The following is a 15,745-nucleotide window of genomic DNA, read 5'->3' on the forward strand; positions in this document are numbered from 1 at the left end:
GATGATTCCGGTAGAGCTGACTTTGGCAATTCAGCCACTGGTTTGGAGATTCTTAGTTCTGCAGCTTAACTGAAAGGAGTTGTCCTGTTTCCTATTCGACTGTGGCTTTGCTGACCTCTGACTTGCTTCCAGCAATCAGAGAGAGAGGATTTTTTTTTTTACCTGCAAGCGCAGGGATACCTAGTTGATCTTCCTCAGCTGTGACCTTCACAGCACACACTCGGACACCAGGCCTGGAACACCAAAACTAGCACACAAAATTAGGGTTGCAGGTGGTTTTTTAACCCGTTTTCTTGTGTATTCCTGGAAGGGAAAAAACAAACAGGTCTTTCACCCAGATCTGCTTTCTTTTCAACTCACATCATCTCCATAGTCTGGGATATAACTCACAGGAAATGGTTTCTGCTGAGGTGGTAATCAGCCTTCAATATCGCTGCCACTACAGGAGATTACAGTTCAGTTTTTGCATTGCATTTTTTCCTCTGAAGTGTCTGTCTGAAGGGGCTTTGACACCTTTTCAGGTGCGACATTCCACTCTCTGGACTAGTTGGTCAAGCGTAATCCACATGGGAATTTTCCAGCAAGTGGTTACTTTACAGTCAGCTTTTGCTTGTAGGTCCTTTTTAAAAAAACACATCTCTTACTTACAAGTTCAGTATGGCCATAAGTAATTCGGGCTCTGATCTGCCATTATGACACCATCTCCAACAAGAGAGAATCTAAGCATTGCCCCTTGACACTCAATGGCATTAACATCGTTGAATCACTTTCAACATCCTGGTAATTATTGATCAGAAACTGAACTGAACTAGCCATATAAATACGTGACTACAAAAGCAGGTCAGAGGCTAGGAATCATGCTGCAAGTAACTCACCTCCTGACTCCCCAAAGACTGTGCACCATTTACAAGGCACAAGTCAGGAGCATGATGGAATACTCCCCACTTGCCTGGATGAGTGCAGCTCAACAGCACTTAAGAAGCTTGACACCGTCCTGGACAAAGCAGTTGATTTGATTGGCACCCGATCAACAAACATTCACTCCCTCCACCACTGACACACAGTGGCAGCAACGTGTACCATTTACAAGATGCACTGCAGGAACTCACCAAGCCTCCTTCAATAGCACCTTCCAAACCCATGATCACTACCATCTAGAAGGACAAGGGCAGAAGACACATGGGATTACCACCAACTGAAAGTTCCCCTCCAAGCCATTCACCATCCTGACTTGGAAATATATCGCTGTTCCTTCACTGTCACTGGGTCAAAATCCTGGAACTCCCTCCCTAACTACACCTACACCACAGTAACTGCAGCGGTTAAGAAGGTAGCTCACCACCGCCTTCTCAAAGACACTTAGGCATGGGCAATAAATGCTGGCTTAGCCAGTAACGCCTACATCCCATGAAAGAATAAAAGAAAAAATAAATGGTTACTAGATATGGGGGAAAAAAATTACTGGAACAGATTTTGAATCTGGAACTCAGCATTAATTTTAAATTGTCTGTTGAGAAATGTCTGCTTTCCTGATATTAGATGTGCACTATTAATGCAGGAGCATATGTGGGGAAAGTCAGACAGGTTTCAGCCCAAGTCACTTAAAGGGATAAAGGACCAGATTTTCTGGTCAGCATCAATGCTGAGCGTATTGGTGATATCTGTGAAGATTTCTGCGACCTGACCCTTTTATGATTTTTCAGCCAGGACTTCTGATCCCGGCTAACGTATCAAAGAGTGAGCATAGACATCACCAAAGATCGTCTAGCGCAAGGACTGACAGAAGAAAGGAAGGACACCCCTTTTCACAACAGTAGCTGCCATATTCAAGTGAGTGCTTGAAGGTCCAAGTCTTTCAGTAAGTGAGTGAGTGACTAATTAATTGCTAGCCATTAGTGAATGGGTGAGTGGGTGAGATGGGTAGGTCACTGAAGTGGGTAGGTCAGTGAGTGAGTGGGTAGTCAGGGTGGGATCGGGGTGGGGAGGTAGTAGTTGGGTAGGGTCGAGGCGGTAGTTGGATCGATGGTTGGTTAGGCTTGGCGGGGTGGTGGGAAGGTAACTCAGTTAGTCACACTGGCTGATCACCGAGTTAGACCAGGTATTAAACTATGTAACATTTTCAGGGTAATTATACAGTTAAGTCCTGCACTCTTGCCCAAGTCTCCGCCCTGAGTTTAGGATCAGAGGCTTTTGCAGAGGGCCCTGGCAGCACAAATCAGTCCATAGGATGTTTAAACTTCTTGGGCAATTACAGTGAATGCGGGGGTCCTGATACGCATCTACCAACAATCCGTCCCATCTCCAACGATCTGGAGACTGAAGGTTTGGGCCAAAACTCTATATAATTTCCTGATTGTACGAGTTTGCTTTAATATGGTATATAGAAGGTAAAAAAGTTAAAATGTTTTAGTGGCATTACTTGCAAACAGCAATAAAAAGTGTTAAACACCTCCATGCAAGAACATTTACAATCTATGTTTTCAAAGAAAATCAGTATTTCTAGACTGGTACTGGCACCTTATTCCTAATCTGTGCACATGTAACCTAGTATTCCATTTTTACCTTCATCAGATCATCTTCTATCACATCATTTCTCATCTGTGCAGCATCCAATTGCGTGTAAAAACGTGCACCAATCATCGGCATAATATCATTTACACTGCGTAGCCGGTTTTGGTCAGTCAGCAAATACCTAGATTAAAGGTTTAAGAATAAATTAAAATTTTATATTTTGATCTACTGTATACGTCACACTTCTTAACAACTTCTTCCCCCACTTTCTTCTCTTTGCCAGTAACTGTCAATTATTTTCCAAAAAGTTTCCCATCAGCAATAAGTGTATCTGGTGAGGAAAGGTCTGGCCATCTTGCTAAAAACAAACTTTGGAACTGGAAATGATTGTTTCTTTTGAGTACCCTCATTTCTCAGAACTAAGTTTGCATGCTTTGTGGTTATAATGCCTATTTTCAGAGCAAAATTTCCTACATAAATCTTCAGTATGTTGATCATATTGAATCTGAACCATTCTCTGTTTCACACTTATTTCCAGTTTCATGATTGCACTGTCACACTGACAGTTCCTTCTACCCTGTAAAGTTTATTTACCAACCAACTTACTTGTCTTTCAGGCCTCTAAAAACTCAGTCGCACCAGCGATTGGTTAAACACAGGCACTGTACTCAAATGTAGCCTCCTCCACGTGACTTTCATTTGAGCATAGTATATTGCTAAGGTAGTTTGCAAACATTGCACGGGTCAATTTCTACATGTATTTTACTATGTGGTTGTGCCTTAATAGGTCAGGTTGGGGGGGTGGGTGGTTTGTAAAGATACAAATACCCTTGGTGCCAGGGTCCTAAAGAATTTGTAATGCGCAACTAACTTTACTTTCACCATCTGCTTTCCCCCTGTTTATCATTCTCTGCCTTTGGATGCTCAAAGGTCCTCTCTTGCTGCCTGTTTTTTGTCTCATTGAGTCTTTTTGCCCACTTTCACTGTTCTTGATGCTTGTCAGGCCACGTCCTGCTATAGTGGACCATGACACAGCCCACGGCCCAACTGTACTGACCCCACCCACATCTCCTCACTTCTGGCTCTCAGGCCTTGTACATTGGATTGTAGGTCATCCACTTGTGCCCAATATATGCTAATGCACGCAGTTGCTAGTTCTATGGTCTCCTGATTCTGCACTGATGTCCTGACACTAAGTCATGAATCTAGCAATTTGCTCTTTAAAGCTGGTTTTGCAGCTTAAAACTTGGAAACCACCTTTGGGTTCAGGGTGATAACAGAGGTATGGAATTTTCAGGATTTTGGTGAAAGATAGGGCAAAGTGCATAACAGAGAGAGCAAGAGGAGGGCTAGGTGCATGGGAGTAAGGGAGAAACTGGGGCTTGGAAGGGATAATCATAGGAAAAGGATCCAGAGTTGTGAGCAAAGGGGAAGCAATAGGAGCAAGCAGATAAGAGGTGTGAGCATGGGGAAGTGAGTGTAAGGTGTATGGATACAGAGAATGAGGATGTGGTGTGAATGGGTAGAGGAGGCAACAGGAGTGAGGGTTGAGAGATATGGTAGAGAAGGGAATTGTGTGTGGGGCTGAAGCAGCAGACATCATGTATGGCTGGGAGTGTTGAACACTGAGCTGTGATCTACAAGTCCTAAAGCTTACTTACACCCCTAGTTGGATCCCCTACAGAGCTGTGGCTTGATATGTGCAGACCTTTCACCAATCCATCAATGAAAGAAAAGAAAAATGAAATCAGCAATACCAAGCAAGGCAGACAATATGTTGCTACTTAGTATAGAATCATAGAATAGCAGAGAACAAGAGGCCACTTAGCCTATGGTGTCTGGCGTGACTCTTTCAAAGAGCAAGTCAGTTGGTCCTACTCCCCTGCTTTTTCCTCATATCCCTGCAATTTTTTCCTCCTTCAAGCATTTATCCAATTTCCTTTTAAAAGCTACTATTGAATCTGTATTCACCACCCTATCAAGCAAATCTGAACTACTCACTGCATAAAAAATTTCCATGTCTCTTGTTTTTAAACCAATTGCCTTAAATCAGTGTCCTCTCGTTATTAACTCTTTAGCCACTGGAAACAATTTTCCTTTAATCACGCTATCAAAATGACTTTAAACGCCGCTTAGCCTTTTCTGCTCTAAGAACAACTCCTCCACTTCCTTCAGTCTACCCACTCAACTATAATCCCTCATGCTTGGAACTATTCTAGTCAATTTCTTCTGTACCATCTCCAAAGTCTCCACACCCTTCCTAAAGTGTGGTATTCAGAATTGGATAAAATAATCCAGCTGAGGCTGAACTAGGCTTTTACATTTATTTATACTAAATCTATGAATCAGCTTAGATGATGCTCTTTGGATCTAGTGGCTGATTCAAGCTACCCCCTTCCTAGTTGTAAATTCCAGTTTTTACTAATTTAAAGACTCTCTCTTGAATAGAGTATAACTTAGTGCTGGTGATTTATTTTAAAAGATAAACTATATCATTGCACCATTAAGAAAGGATTAAATTCTACGGAGGAATGTCCTTATGAATACATACTTTGTAAATACTCCTATTCTAAAAGATGAAATTAAATATTTTTATGGGTTAAATCTACGTGATATTACATGAGTAAATGAATAAGTATTTAAACGAGCCTAAGAAAACATCTGGAACAGATTAAACTTTATTAGGTCAAGGTTTCTTTTCTTCCATCTAGTTCAAGGAACTGATACAATATTCAGATTGACCTTATTCATTGCTAAATTTCAGAAAGCAAGCAAAAGCATAAGAAAAACTGAATCATGGACAAATCACTTCATAAGACTGAGACCTAGTCAATTAATACTTCTACATTTTTAGAATTTTAGATTTAATTATTTAGTTCAGTCAACTCGCATCTTATATATTCCTTTTAACTATAAAAATGGAAAGATTGCTAAAATGTAAAACTAACCGAGCACTATAAAGAAAAAATTGAAACATTACAATAGATTGCTTTTCCAGGGACCCATGACCACGCAAGATATTTGCAAAATTGAAATCATCCTCCAGAACATACATGGCACATTCTTTCAAAGAGAACTGGAGCTGATCAGTTGCAATGAGAGTTTCAAACCATCAAAGCCCCCCCTCAAAAAATGACAAGAAAACAGTGAGATGGGGGCTGAGATACTGAAAACAAATTCTAAGACGAAAAGAGTCATTAAAAAAAAACTTTGTCTTTAATTTTCATTCACAGACCCAAAATTAATTGCTGGAACAAAATTATCTATGATTTGTTCAGAAATTAGTCTTAGGGCTAGGAGGCAGGACCATTGTAAAATAGCAGAGAAAGACATCGGAAGCGGAGCTCAATGTCTTTCCTGCTGCCGTGGGATATCCTCAAGGTGGGAACCTAGCAGCATGGATGCCTACCAACTGAAGGCAGGCAGCTAATTAAGAGCTACTACCCAAACTCGCTGGCATTTTACTGGCATCAGGAGGGGCTGCCACCGGGAGGCAGTCAGATAAACCCTGGTGGCCTCCCAGCAAATTCCCAGATGATGTGCATCCCTCCATGGCCCATGATGGTACCCTGGCAGCAATGACCACCTTTTGTACAAAGTAGTCATGTCCCTTACAAAAATAAGAGTGGTACTGCCAAATCTAGACCCCCCCCCCATCGTTTTCTAGAGGAATAAAGGGGAAGATCAAACAGAAAAAGAAAGCATATGAGAGGCACAAAGAAAGAATCACTACAGATAGCCTAGACGAATATAGGAAGTGCAGGGACCAAGTAAAAAAGGAAATAAGGAAATCAAACAGAGGGCATGAAAAAAGATTAGCAAGCAAAGTTAAAGACAACCCAAAGATGTTTTACCAATACATTAATGCCAAAAGGTTAGTTAAGGAAAAAGTGGGACCTATCAGAGATGAAGATGGAAACTTGTGTGTAAATGCAAAGGCTGTGGGAAGGGTTTTGAATGAATATTTTGTCTCCGTGTTTACAAAGGAAAGGGAAGATGTAGATATAGTAGTCCAGGAGGAACACTGCGAGATATTGGACGGGATAGTCATCAAGAGAGTGCTCGAAGGGTTGAAATCCTTGAAAGTTGATGAGTCACCAGGGCCAGGTGGATTGTTTCTGAGGCTGCTGAAGGAAGTCAGAGAGGAGATGCTCTGAGGATGATTTTCCAATCTTCACTAGATACAGGGGAGGTACCGGAGGGCTGGAGAAATGCAAACGTAGTTCCATTGTTTAAAAAGGGATCAAAGGAAATGCCAAACAATTATAGGCCAGTTAGTCTTACATCGGTGGTGAGCAAATTAGTAGAATCAATCCTGAGAGATAGGATTAACTATCATGTGGAAAGGCATGGACTAGTCAGGGATGGTCAGCATGGATTTGTTAAAGGAAGGTCTTGCCTCACAAATTTGAGCGAATTCTGAGGAAGTGACAAGAAGGGTTGATGAAGACAATGCAGTGGATGTTGTGTACAAGGATTTTAGCAAGGCATTTGACAAGGTCCCACATGGCAGATTGGTCAGGAAAGTAAAAGCCCATGGGATTCAGGGTAATGTGGCAAACTGGATAAAAGGTTGGCTTTGTAACAGGAAACAAAGGGTAATGGTCGATGGATGCCCTTGCGAATGGAAAGTTGTCTCAAGTGGTGTTCCACAGGGCTCGGTGTTGGGACCCTTGCTGTTTGTGTTATATATTAACGATTTGGACTTGAACGTGGGAGGGCACGATTGGGAAATTTGCAGATGACACAAAGATCGGCCAAGTAGTGGATAGTGTAGAGGATAGCCATAGTCTCTAAAACGATATAGATGGGTTGGTGGATTGGGCGGTAAAGTGGCAGATGGATTTTAACATAGAGAAGTGTGAGGTCATACATTTAGGGAGGTCAAACAGTTACAGGGATTACAAAATAAATGGGAATATAATAAGAGGGGTAGATGAAGTGAGAGAGATCTTGGCGTACAAGTACACAGGTCCCTGAAGGCAGCAGTTCAAGTAGACAAGGTTGTAAAGGCAGCATATGGAACGCTCTCCTTCATTGGCAGAGGTAAAGAATATAAAAGTAAGGATATAATGTTGGAATTATATAAAACACTGGTGAAACCACAACTGGAGTATTGTGTACAGTTCTGGTCACCACATTACAGGAAGGACATAATAGCACTGAAGAGAGTGCAGAGGAGGTTTACAAGAATGTTGCCAGGGATAGAAAAGCATAGCTATGAGGAGAGATTGGATAGGTTGGGGTTATTTTCCTTAGAACAAAGAAGGCTGAGAGGTGACTTGATTGAGGTGCACAAAATTATGAGGGAAATAGATAGAGTGGACAGGATAAAATTGTTTCCCTTGATGGAGAATTCTAGAACCAGTTAACATAGATTCAAGATAAGTGGCAGAAGGTGTAGGGGGGACATGAGGAAGAACTTTTTTACGCAGAGGTTAGTGGGTGTCTGGAATTTGCTGCCTGAGTTGGTGGTAGAGGCAGAAACTCTAAACTCTTTTAAGTAGTACCTGGATCTGCAACTTAAGTGGTAAGCTGCAGGGCTATGGGCCGGGTGCAGGAAGGTGGGAATAGAAAGGGCACCTGGGTGTCCTCGGGCTGGTATGGACAAGATGGACCGAATGGCCTCCTTCTGTGCTGTAACTTTTCTATGGCAGCATTGGCACCACCACTGGAGGGTTCACCCCTGCCCCCAATTGTCAGCCTGCCTGGCCACAGCATGGTAAGAAAAACCTGACCTTGCCTACAATGGTGCCTCAACATGGAGTTGTCCTCTTCTTCCAGTTCCCTAAGGAGTGGCCATCTCAATTGGTGGTGTCGCCAAGGCTGCTGTATTGCCGGCCCTTTGAGTGAGCCAGCGGTTCTGGAAATTGGGCCATTGTCCTCAAATGAACAGCGGTCCAAACCGTCATTGGTAAAATGCCATCCATCTGCATGACTCAGGTTCCACTTTCAGTCCTAGCAGCGGCAATACCTTCCTTCTAATAAAATTCTGGCCATACGGCCAGCAGAACTGGAAGATCTGAACGGAAGTGTGAAATTTAAATTGGGAAAATATTGCAGATCCTTCAATGGCAAGGAGGGAATTCCCAGTTTGTATGTAGTGGCTGATTAAATGAAGAATCTGCATTTAAACTAAAACAAAAGGAATGGTTCCTTTGAACTAATTACCAAATACACAATAGAAAGGGAACAAAATAAAATAAAAATCATGTTGCTCAAAAATAAAAAGCACTCATTTACTAAGCATTGACTTAAGCTCTCAAACTGAACAGAAGCTAATATTTTTAGATTGCTGAGTAACAAACTGATCAGCCCTTTAAGTAAAAGAGATTATCTCAATTTTCCAAGTTATTCTTGCTCCAGCGACTAATTTTTTCTGTAACCGTAGGAACATTTTTCTCCTTCACCTGTTAAAGAATGGAGCCAATAAAAGACTTACATTTTGTATAGCACCTTTTATGACCTCAGGGCATCCAAAACACTTCACAGCCAATAAAGTCCTTTAGAAATGTCGTTACTGCTGTAATGTAGGAAATACAGCAACCAACTTTGCAATGCAAGCTCCCACAAACAGCAATATGTTAATGACCAGCTACTCTGTTTTTGTCATGTTGATTGAAAGATAAATATTGGCCTGGACACTGAGGCTAACTCCCATGCTCTTCTTCAAAATAATGCCATGAGATCTTTTACATTTACCTGAGAGAGGAAATGGGGCCTCGGTTTAATGTCTCTTCCAAAAAAATGGCATCTCTAACAGTGCAACACTCTCTCAGCACCACACTGAAGTGTCAGCCCAGATTTTTGTGCTCAGTCTCAAGAGTGGGGCCACACGCTTCTGACTCAGAGTTCTGCCGACTGAGCCATGGCTGACAGGTGCTAACACAGGAAGAAAACATGCTGCTGGCAGAACATATAACCGCAGCTTAGAATATTTCAATCAAAATAGAAACTTACACTAATTAAGGAACAGCTTTACGAAATAACTTACAGGATTAAGTTTTTCAGGTCTGAAGAATAATTGAGGGACACCAGCTCCATAGCCTTTTGTAAATTCTCACGCTGGATTCCAGCCACAGAGTTGCAAGCTAAGGCCAAAACAACTTTTCCTAGAGAGATCAGATCGGCTTGCTGGTACAAGAAAACACAAATTGGGAATTGAAAGTAATCATAATGATCAATATCAAGTTCACTACAAAAACATTGGTTTATGTGCCCATGCATGCTGTTTAAATAACCTTGTTTATTAAAAAAAAAGCCTCACATGGGTTTTCACCTGCATATATGAAATTCAAACTATTTCTTTACTCATGGATCGACTGATTAGGGAGCTGCTTCTTCCTGTATTCAAATTTGCTGTTCGCAACAGGGTCTACCTCCTGCTAAACAGCCATGAATGCATGGTTAATGTAATGACTCAAAGATAATTAAGTTATTTTTGAATCCAGAAAAGGTTCTTTTGCACGTTGTTCTCATTCTGGACTGCTGTCATTGTACCAGCTTACAAGAATGCAACTTGGGTTTACATCCAGAAGAAATGTCTTCATTCTGAAGCAACATACAGCCAAGGCACTAAACATCACTTACAATCAATGGTCATTTTTCCAAAAAAAATAATAGGCCAAATTTTGTCGGGGCATGCTTCATTATTTTTGGATAAAAACAAAAATATTATGGATGCTGGAAATCTGAAATAAGAACAGAAAATGCTGGAAATGCTCCATTCATTTCCATAGATGCTGCCAGGGCTGCTGAGTATTTTCAATATCTCCTGTTCTCATTAGTCAGAATTGCTTGTGCACATTTAGATTCTTTTTAAAAAATACTACCTGCTTGGATTGGTTTTGAACTCAAGTAAACTCAATAGAACCCAGAGGTAAAAGTACAGGGTACCAATTCCCATCCAAATTTCTCCATCCCAAACTTTCAATACTGAATCATATTATCAAAAAGTGAATATGTACCTTTTGATGTATTAAACTTTTAACATATATTTTAATTCATTTATGGGATTTGGGCATGCTGACCAAGTCAGAATTCATTACCAGTCCCTAATTCACTGGAGAAGGTGATGAACCTCTGTGATCAGTGTAGTGAAGGTACTCCCATAGTGTTGTTAGGTAGACAATCCCAGATTTTTATCCAGCAATGAAGGAAAAGTGATAGAGTTCCAAGCCAGAATGGTGTGTAACTTAAAGGGAAATTTGCAATTGGCAGTCCTCCCATGCACTTGCTGCCCTTGTCTGTCTAGATAGAGGAAGTTGCAGTTTTAAGAGGTGCTGTCAGGGCCCATAGCCTTGGATCGGTCAGTGCGCTCAGTCCTTGTTGATATATGTGGAGTGAATTGCACTGGGTCAGGACAGCCTTCTGTGATGATGGGGGCCTCAAGAGGAGGCCTAGATGGATCTTCCACTTAGCACTTTTGGCTGAAGATGGTTGCCAATGTTTCAGCCTTTGTCTTTAGCACTGATGCTCTGGGCTCTGCCATCAGAGGGGGAGGGGAGCCTTAATGGAATCTCTTTCTCTCAATAAATGCTTAATTGTCCATCACCATTCATGACTGGATTTGGCAAGACTGTAGAGCTTTAATTTGATCCACTGGCTTTTGGGTTGCTTTACTATGTCTCTAGCACGCTGCTTCTGCTGTTTAGCATGCATGCACTCCTGTATTGTAACTTATTAGGTTGACACCTCATCTTTAGGTATTCCTGATGCTGCTCGTGGCATACACTCCTCATTGAACCAGAGTTGGTCCCTGGCTTAATGGCAATGATGAGGGATTATGCTAGGCAAGGAAGTTACAGGTTGTGATGAAATGTACTTCTCCCACTGCTGATTAAAAGTGCTTGCCCATATAGTATCAAATTTCAAATCAAATCCAGTTTACTACTATTTTTCTTTATTCTTTCATGGGATGTATGTGGACATCACTGGCAATGGCATTATTTGTTGCCCATCCTTAATTGCTCTTGAACTGCGTGGTTTGCTACACCATTTCAGAGGGAAGTTATTAGTCAGCCACAATATTACCACATAGTCACTATTGCATAACTATTCTTCCAGTTAATGAAGTTTCAAGCAACCAGATTATCTTAAATTTGAATTTGTTAGATTATACATATAGAAGTTTCTCTTTCCAAAGTAAGATTTTTTTCTTCATTTTTACTGATTCCAGCAGGTTTGTTTTTAAATACATTGAAGTATGTTCTACTGAGAGCATTCCAGACTTGAGCTTCTGCCAGCTCCTGGTCTGTGACCGAAGTGAGCCAACATTCAGCACACCTTGAAATTGTTTCATCTGTTGCTTAATATGCAAACAAATTTGTGTGCACAATGCTTTTACAGGTATCTGTTCAAGTTAAAAGTTTGCATTTGTGCAGAACATACAACATAGCCACAGTTTGGAAAAAAACTCCTATTATTTTGTTTTAAAAAGGTCAAGCAACCAATGATTTAACTGATCACACAAATTCATATTTAGCTCTGTTTTTTATCTTTTAAAGCCTAGGAAATTCTAAGATTTCCAAAGGTAAGAGACAACCCTTCCTATTAATTAATAAAGTTCAGATAAAGGGCACAAAAATAAAATATAATGTATTTATATCAAAAAGCTAATCATAAGACCAATCATAGCTTATATAGAATTGTTATACTGAACAGCCCAAGGCACTTTACAGTGAAATAGCAAGAGTTTCAGAAATACAGAGCTTGGGTGAAAAGATGGGTTTTTAAAACATGAGAGGTACAGCAATTCCAGAAGAGAACTCTAGAGAGGAGGCCAGGTGGCCATAGGGCCTATCATTAGAGTAAGCTTACGATACTCTCAATGCCAAAGCTGAAAGGTCAAAGGGCGTGAATCAAAGAGCAAAGTTGTAGAGGAAGGATGAAGCAAAGTTGTGGAGGAAGATAGAGTATGTTGGCAGGAGCAATGGATGAGTGGGACTTAAGTGTAGTAACAGCTGCATTTTAGGTAGGTTGGAACATATGGAGACTAGGTGGAATAACTGCATCCGCAGGTGCAAATGAATAGATAACATAATATTTAGGAATCATGTCACGAAGTGTCATAAGTACCCTGGAGGTGATAATATAGTGGAGGGGTGGAGGCCAGTGTGGGAATACAATGGCTGCTAACAAGGAGAAAGAATGGAAGCAAGGGTAGACCCATGAAAAAAGCAACAAAAGAGCAGCAGTGGAGGGAGGACTGGGTGAAAAAAGAATTAAGTGCCTTAGAAAAATCAAGAACAAAGAGGTAAAGCGCAGGTGCAACCCCGTCAATGCCATGGGGAATGTCTCAGCCTGATCGTTCTCAGTGTTGTGATGGACAAAAACCAGACTATAGAGACTCATGCAGCGAATTTCTGGAGAGATGCACACAGAGTTGGGAAGCAATTAAAAACTCGAGGAACTTAGTGGGGAAAAGGAGGTTACAAATGTGACTACAATTACAGAAGACAGATAGACTGAGTTAAGTGTTAAGGTACAATACTTGTGAGCTAATATGAAGTCCAGGAACAGTAGCTGGATGATTCGGAGTTATGTGGGCAGGGGGTCTGGAAACAAGAGGAAGATGTCATCAAAGAGATTATTTTGAAGAAAGCAAGAAGGGGAGCTGGATGAGGTACATTAAAGTAATAAGATTTTACGGCTAAAATGATGGGGTGATTGTGGAGAGATCCAAGATTAAGAGGAACAGGAAGTAGCTACATGCATGGGCTTGATATTAGAGATGAAAACTAAAACTCTGATGTGCTCGCAATCATTAGCAGATGTAAATGTCATGGGGCAGGAAAAAGGGGCTTTAAAAGCTGATTGGAAGTGCAGAATAGGAGTCTGGTTTTGCCCTTCATGATTTTAAAGCAATCAGCAGTTTTAGCATATGAAAGCGAGGTATTGTAAAATTTGATGTGGTTGAGCAAATTTTAGTGAGTTGTGAAAAGGTAAATTTTGTCCAAGCAATGGTTAAACTTTCATCTCACTGAATGTTCTGCAGGGATTAAGAATATTAAAAATGGAGGTGGGGGAACAATTTTTAAAGCATTTGCTTCAATTAGGAAGTGATGTCACTACAGGTAACCCCTGAAGCAGTGTTAATCAAAACTGGCAAAATTAATTTTTCAATAATGTTTGAGTCCAATTTAAAAACTGAACTCACCTGATACTGAGGCATCATTCCCAGTGGATTATTTTGACTACTGTCAAACGTTAAGACATCAAAAATTCCAACACAATTGACACGTAATCTTGCAAAAACAAAAAAGTGAATTCAGAAACATTTTCATAATGAATGCAGATTTTCATAGTTTCAGACTTAAGTTTCAAACCTGAACTTGAATGTTACCCATTCAGCTTGTCTTATTAAAACCGATCTGTAAGTTAATAATTTAAAAGAATATCAAAACACTACATAGGCCAAGATTTCATTGATTTTAATGAGGATGATACTTAAGAATGAATTACAGTCAGTTATGTCACTGACAATGAGAGAGTTAAAATTTGGCATATAGTTCAAGGTAAAAATGTGCAAAAGTCTAAAGCAAATAGGAAGAGAAAAAAATAAGATTTTATACAACACAATCAAAGACAAAATTCACTGAATGAAATCAACAGATTTACAGAGGATAAGCTAGATCTGGGGTTAAGTGCTAAAACCAAGTGTGCGTTACAATGTTCAAATGAGTGAAGATCCCAAGTTTCTTGGGGTTTTCTTTGAAGGTGACTTTTTAAAAATTTAATAATGATGTTGTTCTGAAAATGTCTTTCTTGAAATTAACACAAAACCAAATAATAGACTAATAGAATTTGACATCTTATGCAACTCCTCACAATTTTGAGTTTAATTTAATAAAATTATGCCTTAAATCCAGTTTAAACTTTAAAAAATTAGAAAAATAATTATTTTTTATTACTACTGGGGTCATTTTTCTGTGCTGCTCCATAAATGTAAGCAAACAGAGTACAAATAGAGTGATTTGCAGGTCAATAAATAAATATAAGCAAAAAGCAAAATACTGCGGATGCTAGAAATCTGAAACAAAAACAAAAATAGCTGGAAAAACTCAGCAGGTCTGACAGCATCTGAGGAGAGGAATACAGTTAATGTTTCGTGTCCGCATGACTCTTCAACAATTGATGAAGAATAAATATAAGCATACTGCCAACGTAGCAAATATTTAAGCAAATCTGAACATTTGAAAAAGTATGCAAATTTTAAGCAAAAAAATTGATCTGGAATAAAGTATTTCATTTCAGAGTCTTACCTGGTTTTACCAGTTATAAGAATCTTGGTTGGATCCATAGCACGACAGGCCAGTCCTGCTGTATGAATAGTCCGCAGTGCTGAGCTCAGTTGGACGATGTAGGCCCAAATAAGTGATTCTGGCAGTAATCCTGCATGTTGGCGAGGGAGAGGTCCATCATGCTGGCCTAGAATAAACAAGAGTACTCGTTGGCATTTTAGCTGTTGAATAGCAGGGGTAACACGAAAAGACAGGAAGATGTCATTATTGTGAGAAGCTGGAAACAGGTCATGGCTTTTATGCAGTGAACTGCAGGATAGCAAGTCTTCAAAGAATCTTGAACTTTTAGATGGATAGCCACTTAAGAGACTTTCCCCAGCAGCAGTGTACTTGCGCCTGATGGACCCCAGCAGTTCAAGGTGGCTCACCATCATGTTCTCAAGGGCATTAGTGCTAGGCAACAAATGCTGGCCTTGCCAGCGATGCATAGATCCCACGAGAAAATAAAAATAAGTTCAGAAACCTTTGGATTAAGCCAGCAAGCCAATAAAGTATCAACTCCTACATAAATGGAATTCTAATCCATATAATCATCCTGAAACATAAATCATTATAGCGGCTCCAACTGCAAACAGAAACTTAAAAGGAGCAATGAAAAATAGAGCAAAAGTAGCACATTATTAATGATGAAGTGGCATAAAATTTAAGTGGAATGAAGAACATTGCTGTGCAAAATGGAAATCTTTACTTATGCGTTTTTTGCATTTCCTTTTCAGGTGGTGGTTGAGGCAGCAGCAATGTTAGCTTTCTGCAGGTGTTCTAAATGAAAATCAGCTTGAAGCTGAAACATTGTATCGGTTATTTGTTAAACTGGGAGAAAATTTGCTACCACATTTCTGACAAATTAAATTCATGGACAAGGGCAGCAGATGGCTTGGTAGGATAAGACACTTTTACTGCCCACAGTGTCTGGCCCAAGGAACATGCGACTA

The 15,745-nt window shown here is 40.3% G+C and overlaps 1 protein-coding gene across 2 annotated transcripts in view; it reads right to left on the minus strand.

Annotated features, from left to right (window-relative positions):
- Positions 1 to 15,745, minus strand: part of pan3 (poly(A) specific ribonuclease subunit PAN3) — a 203,791-nt gene that overhangs the window by 34,596 nt on the left and 153,450 nt on the right. For both annotated transcript variants that reach the window (XM_041198817.1, XM_041198815.1), the window contains 4 exons: positions 14,775 to 14,940; positions 13,670 to 13,757; positions 9,506 to 9,645; positions 2,563 to 2,692 (listed from right to left, as the gene is read on the minus strand). In XM_041198817.1, the coding sequence (XP_041054751.1) occupies positions 2,563 to 2,692; positions 9,506 to 9,645; positions 13,670 to 13,757; positions 14,775 to 14,940 (524 nt within the window). The remainder of the gene's footprint in view (positions 1 to 2,562; positions 2,693 to 9,505; positions 9,646 to 13,669; positions 13,758 to 14,774; positions 14,941 to 15,745) is intronic.

This window comes from Carcharodon carcharias, chromosome 11 (genome assembly GCF_017639515.1).
Source record: "Carcharodon carcharias isolate sCarCar2 chromosome 11, sCarCar2.pri, whole genome shotgun sequence".
Classification (NCBI taxonomy): Eukaryota; Metazoa; Chordata; class Chondrichthyes; order Lamniformes; family Lamnidae; genus Carcharodon; species Carcharodon carcharias.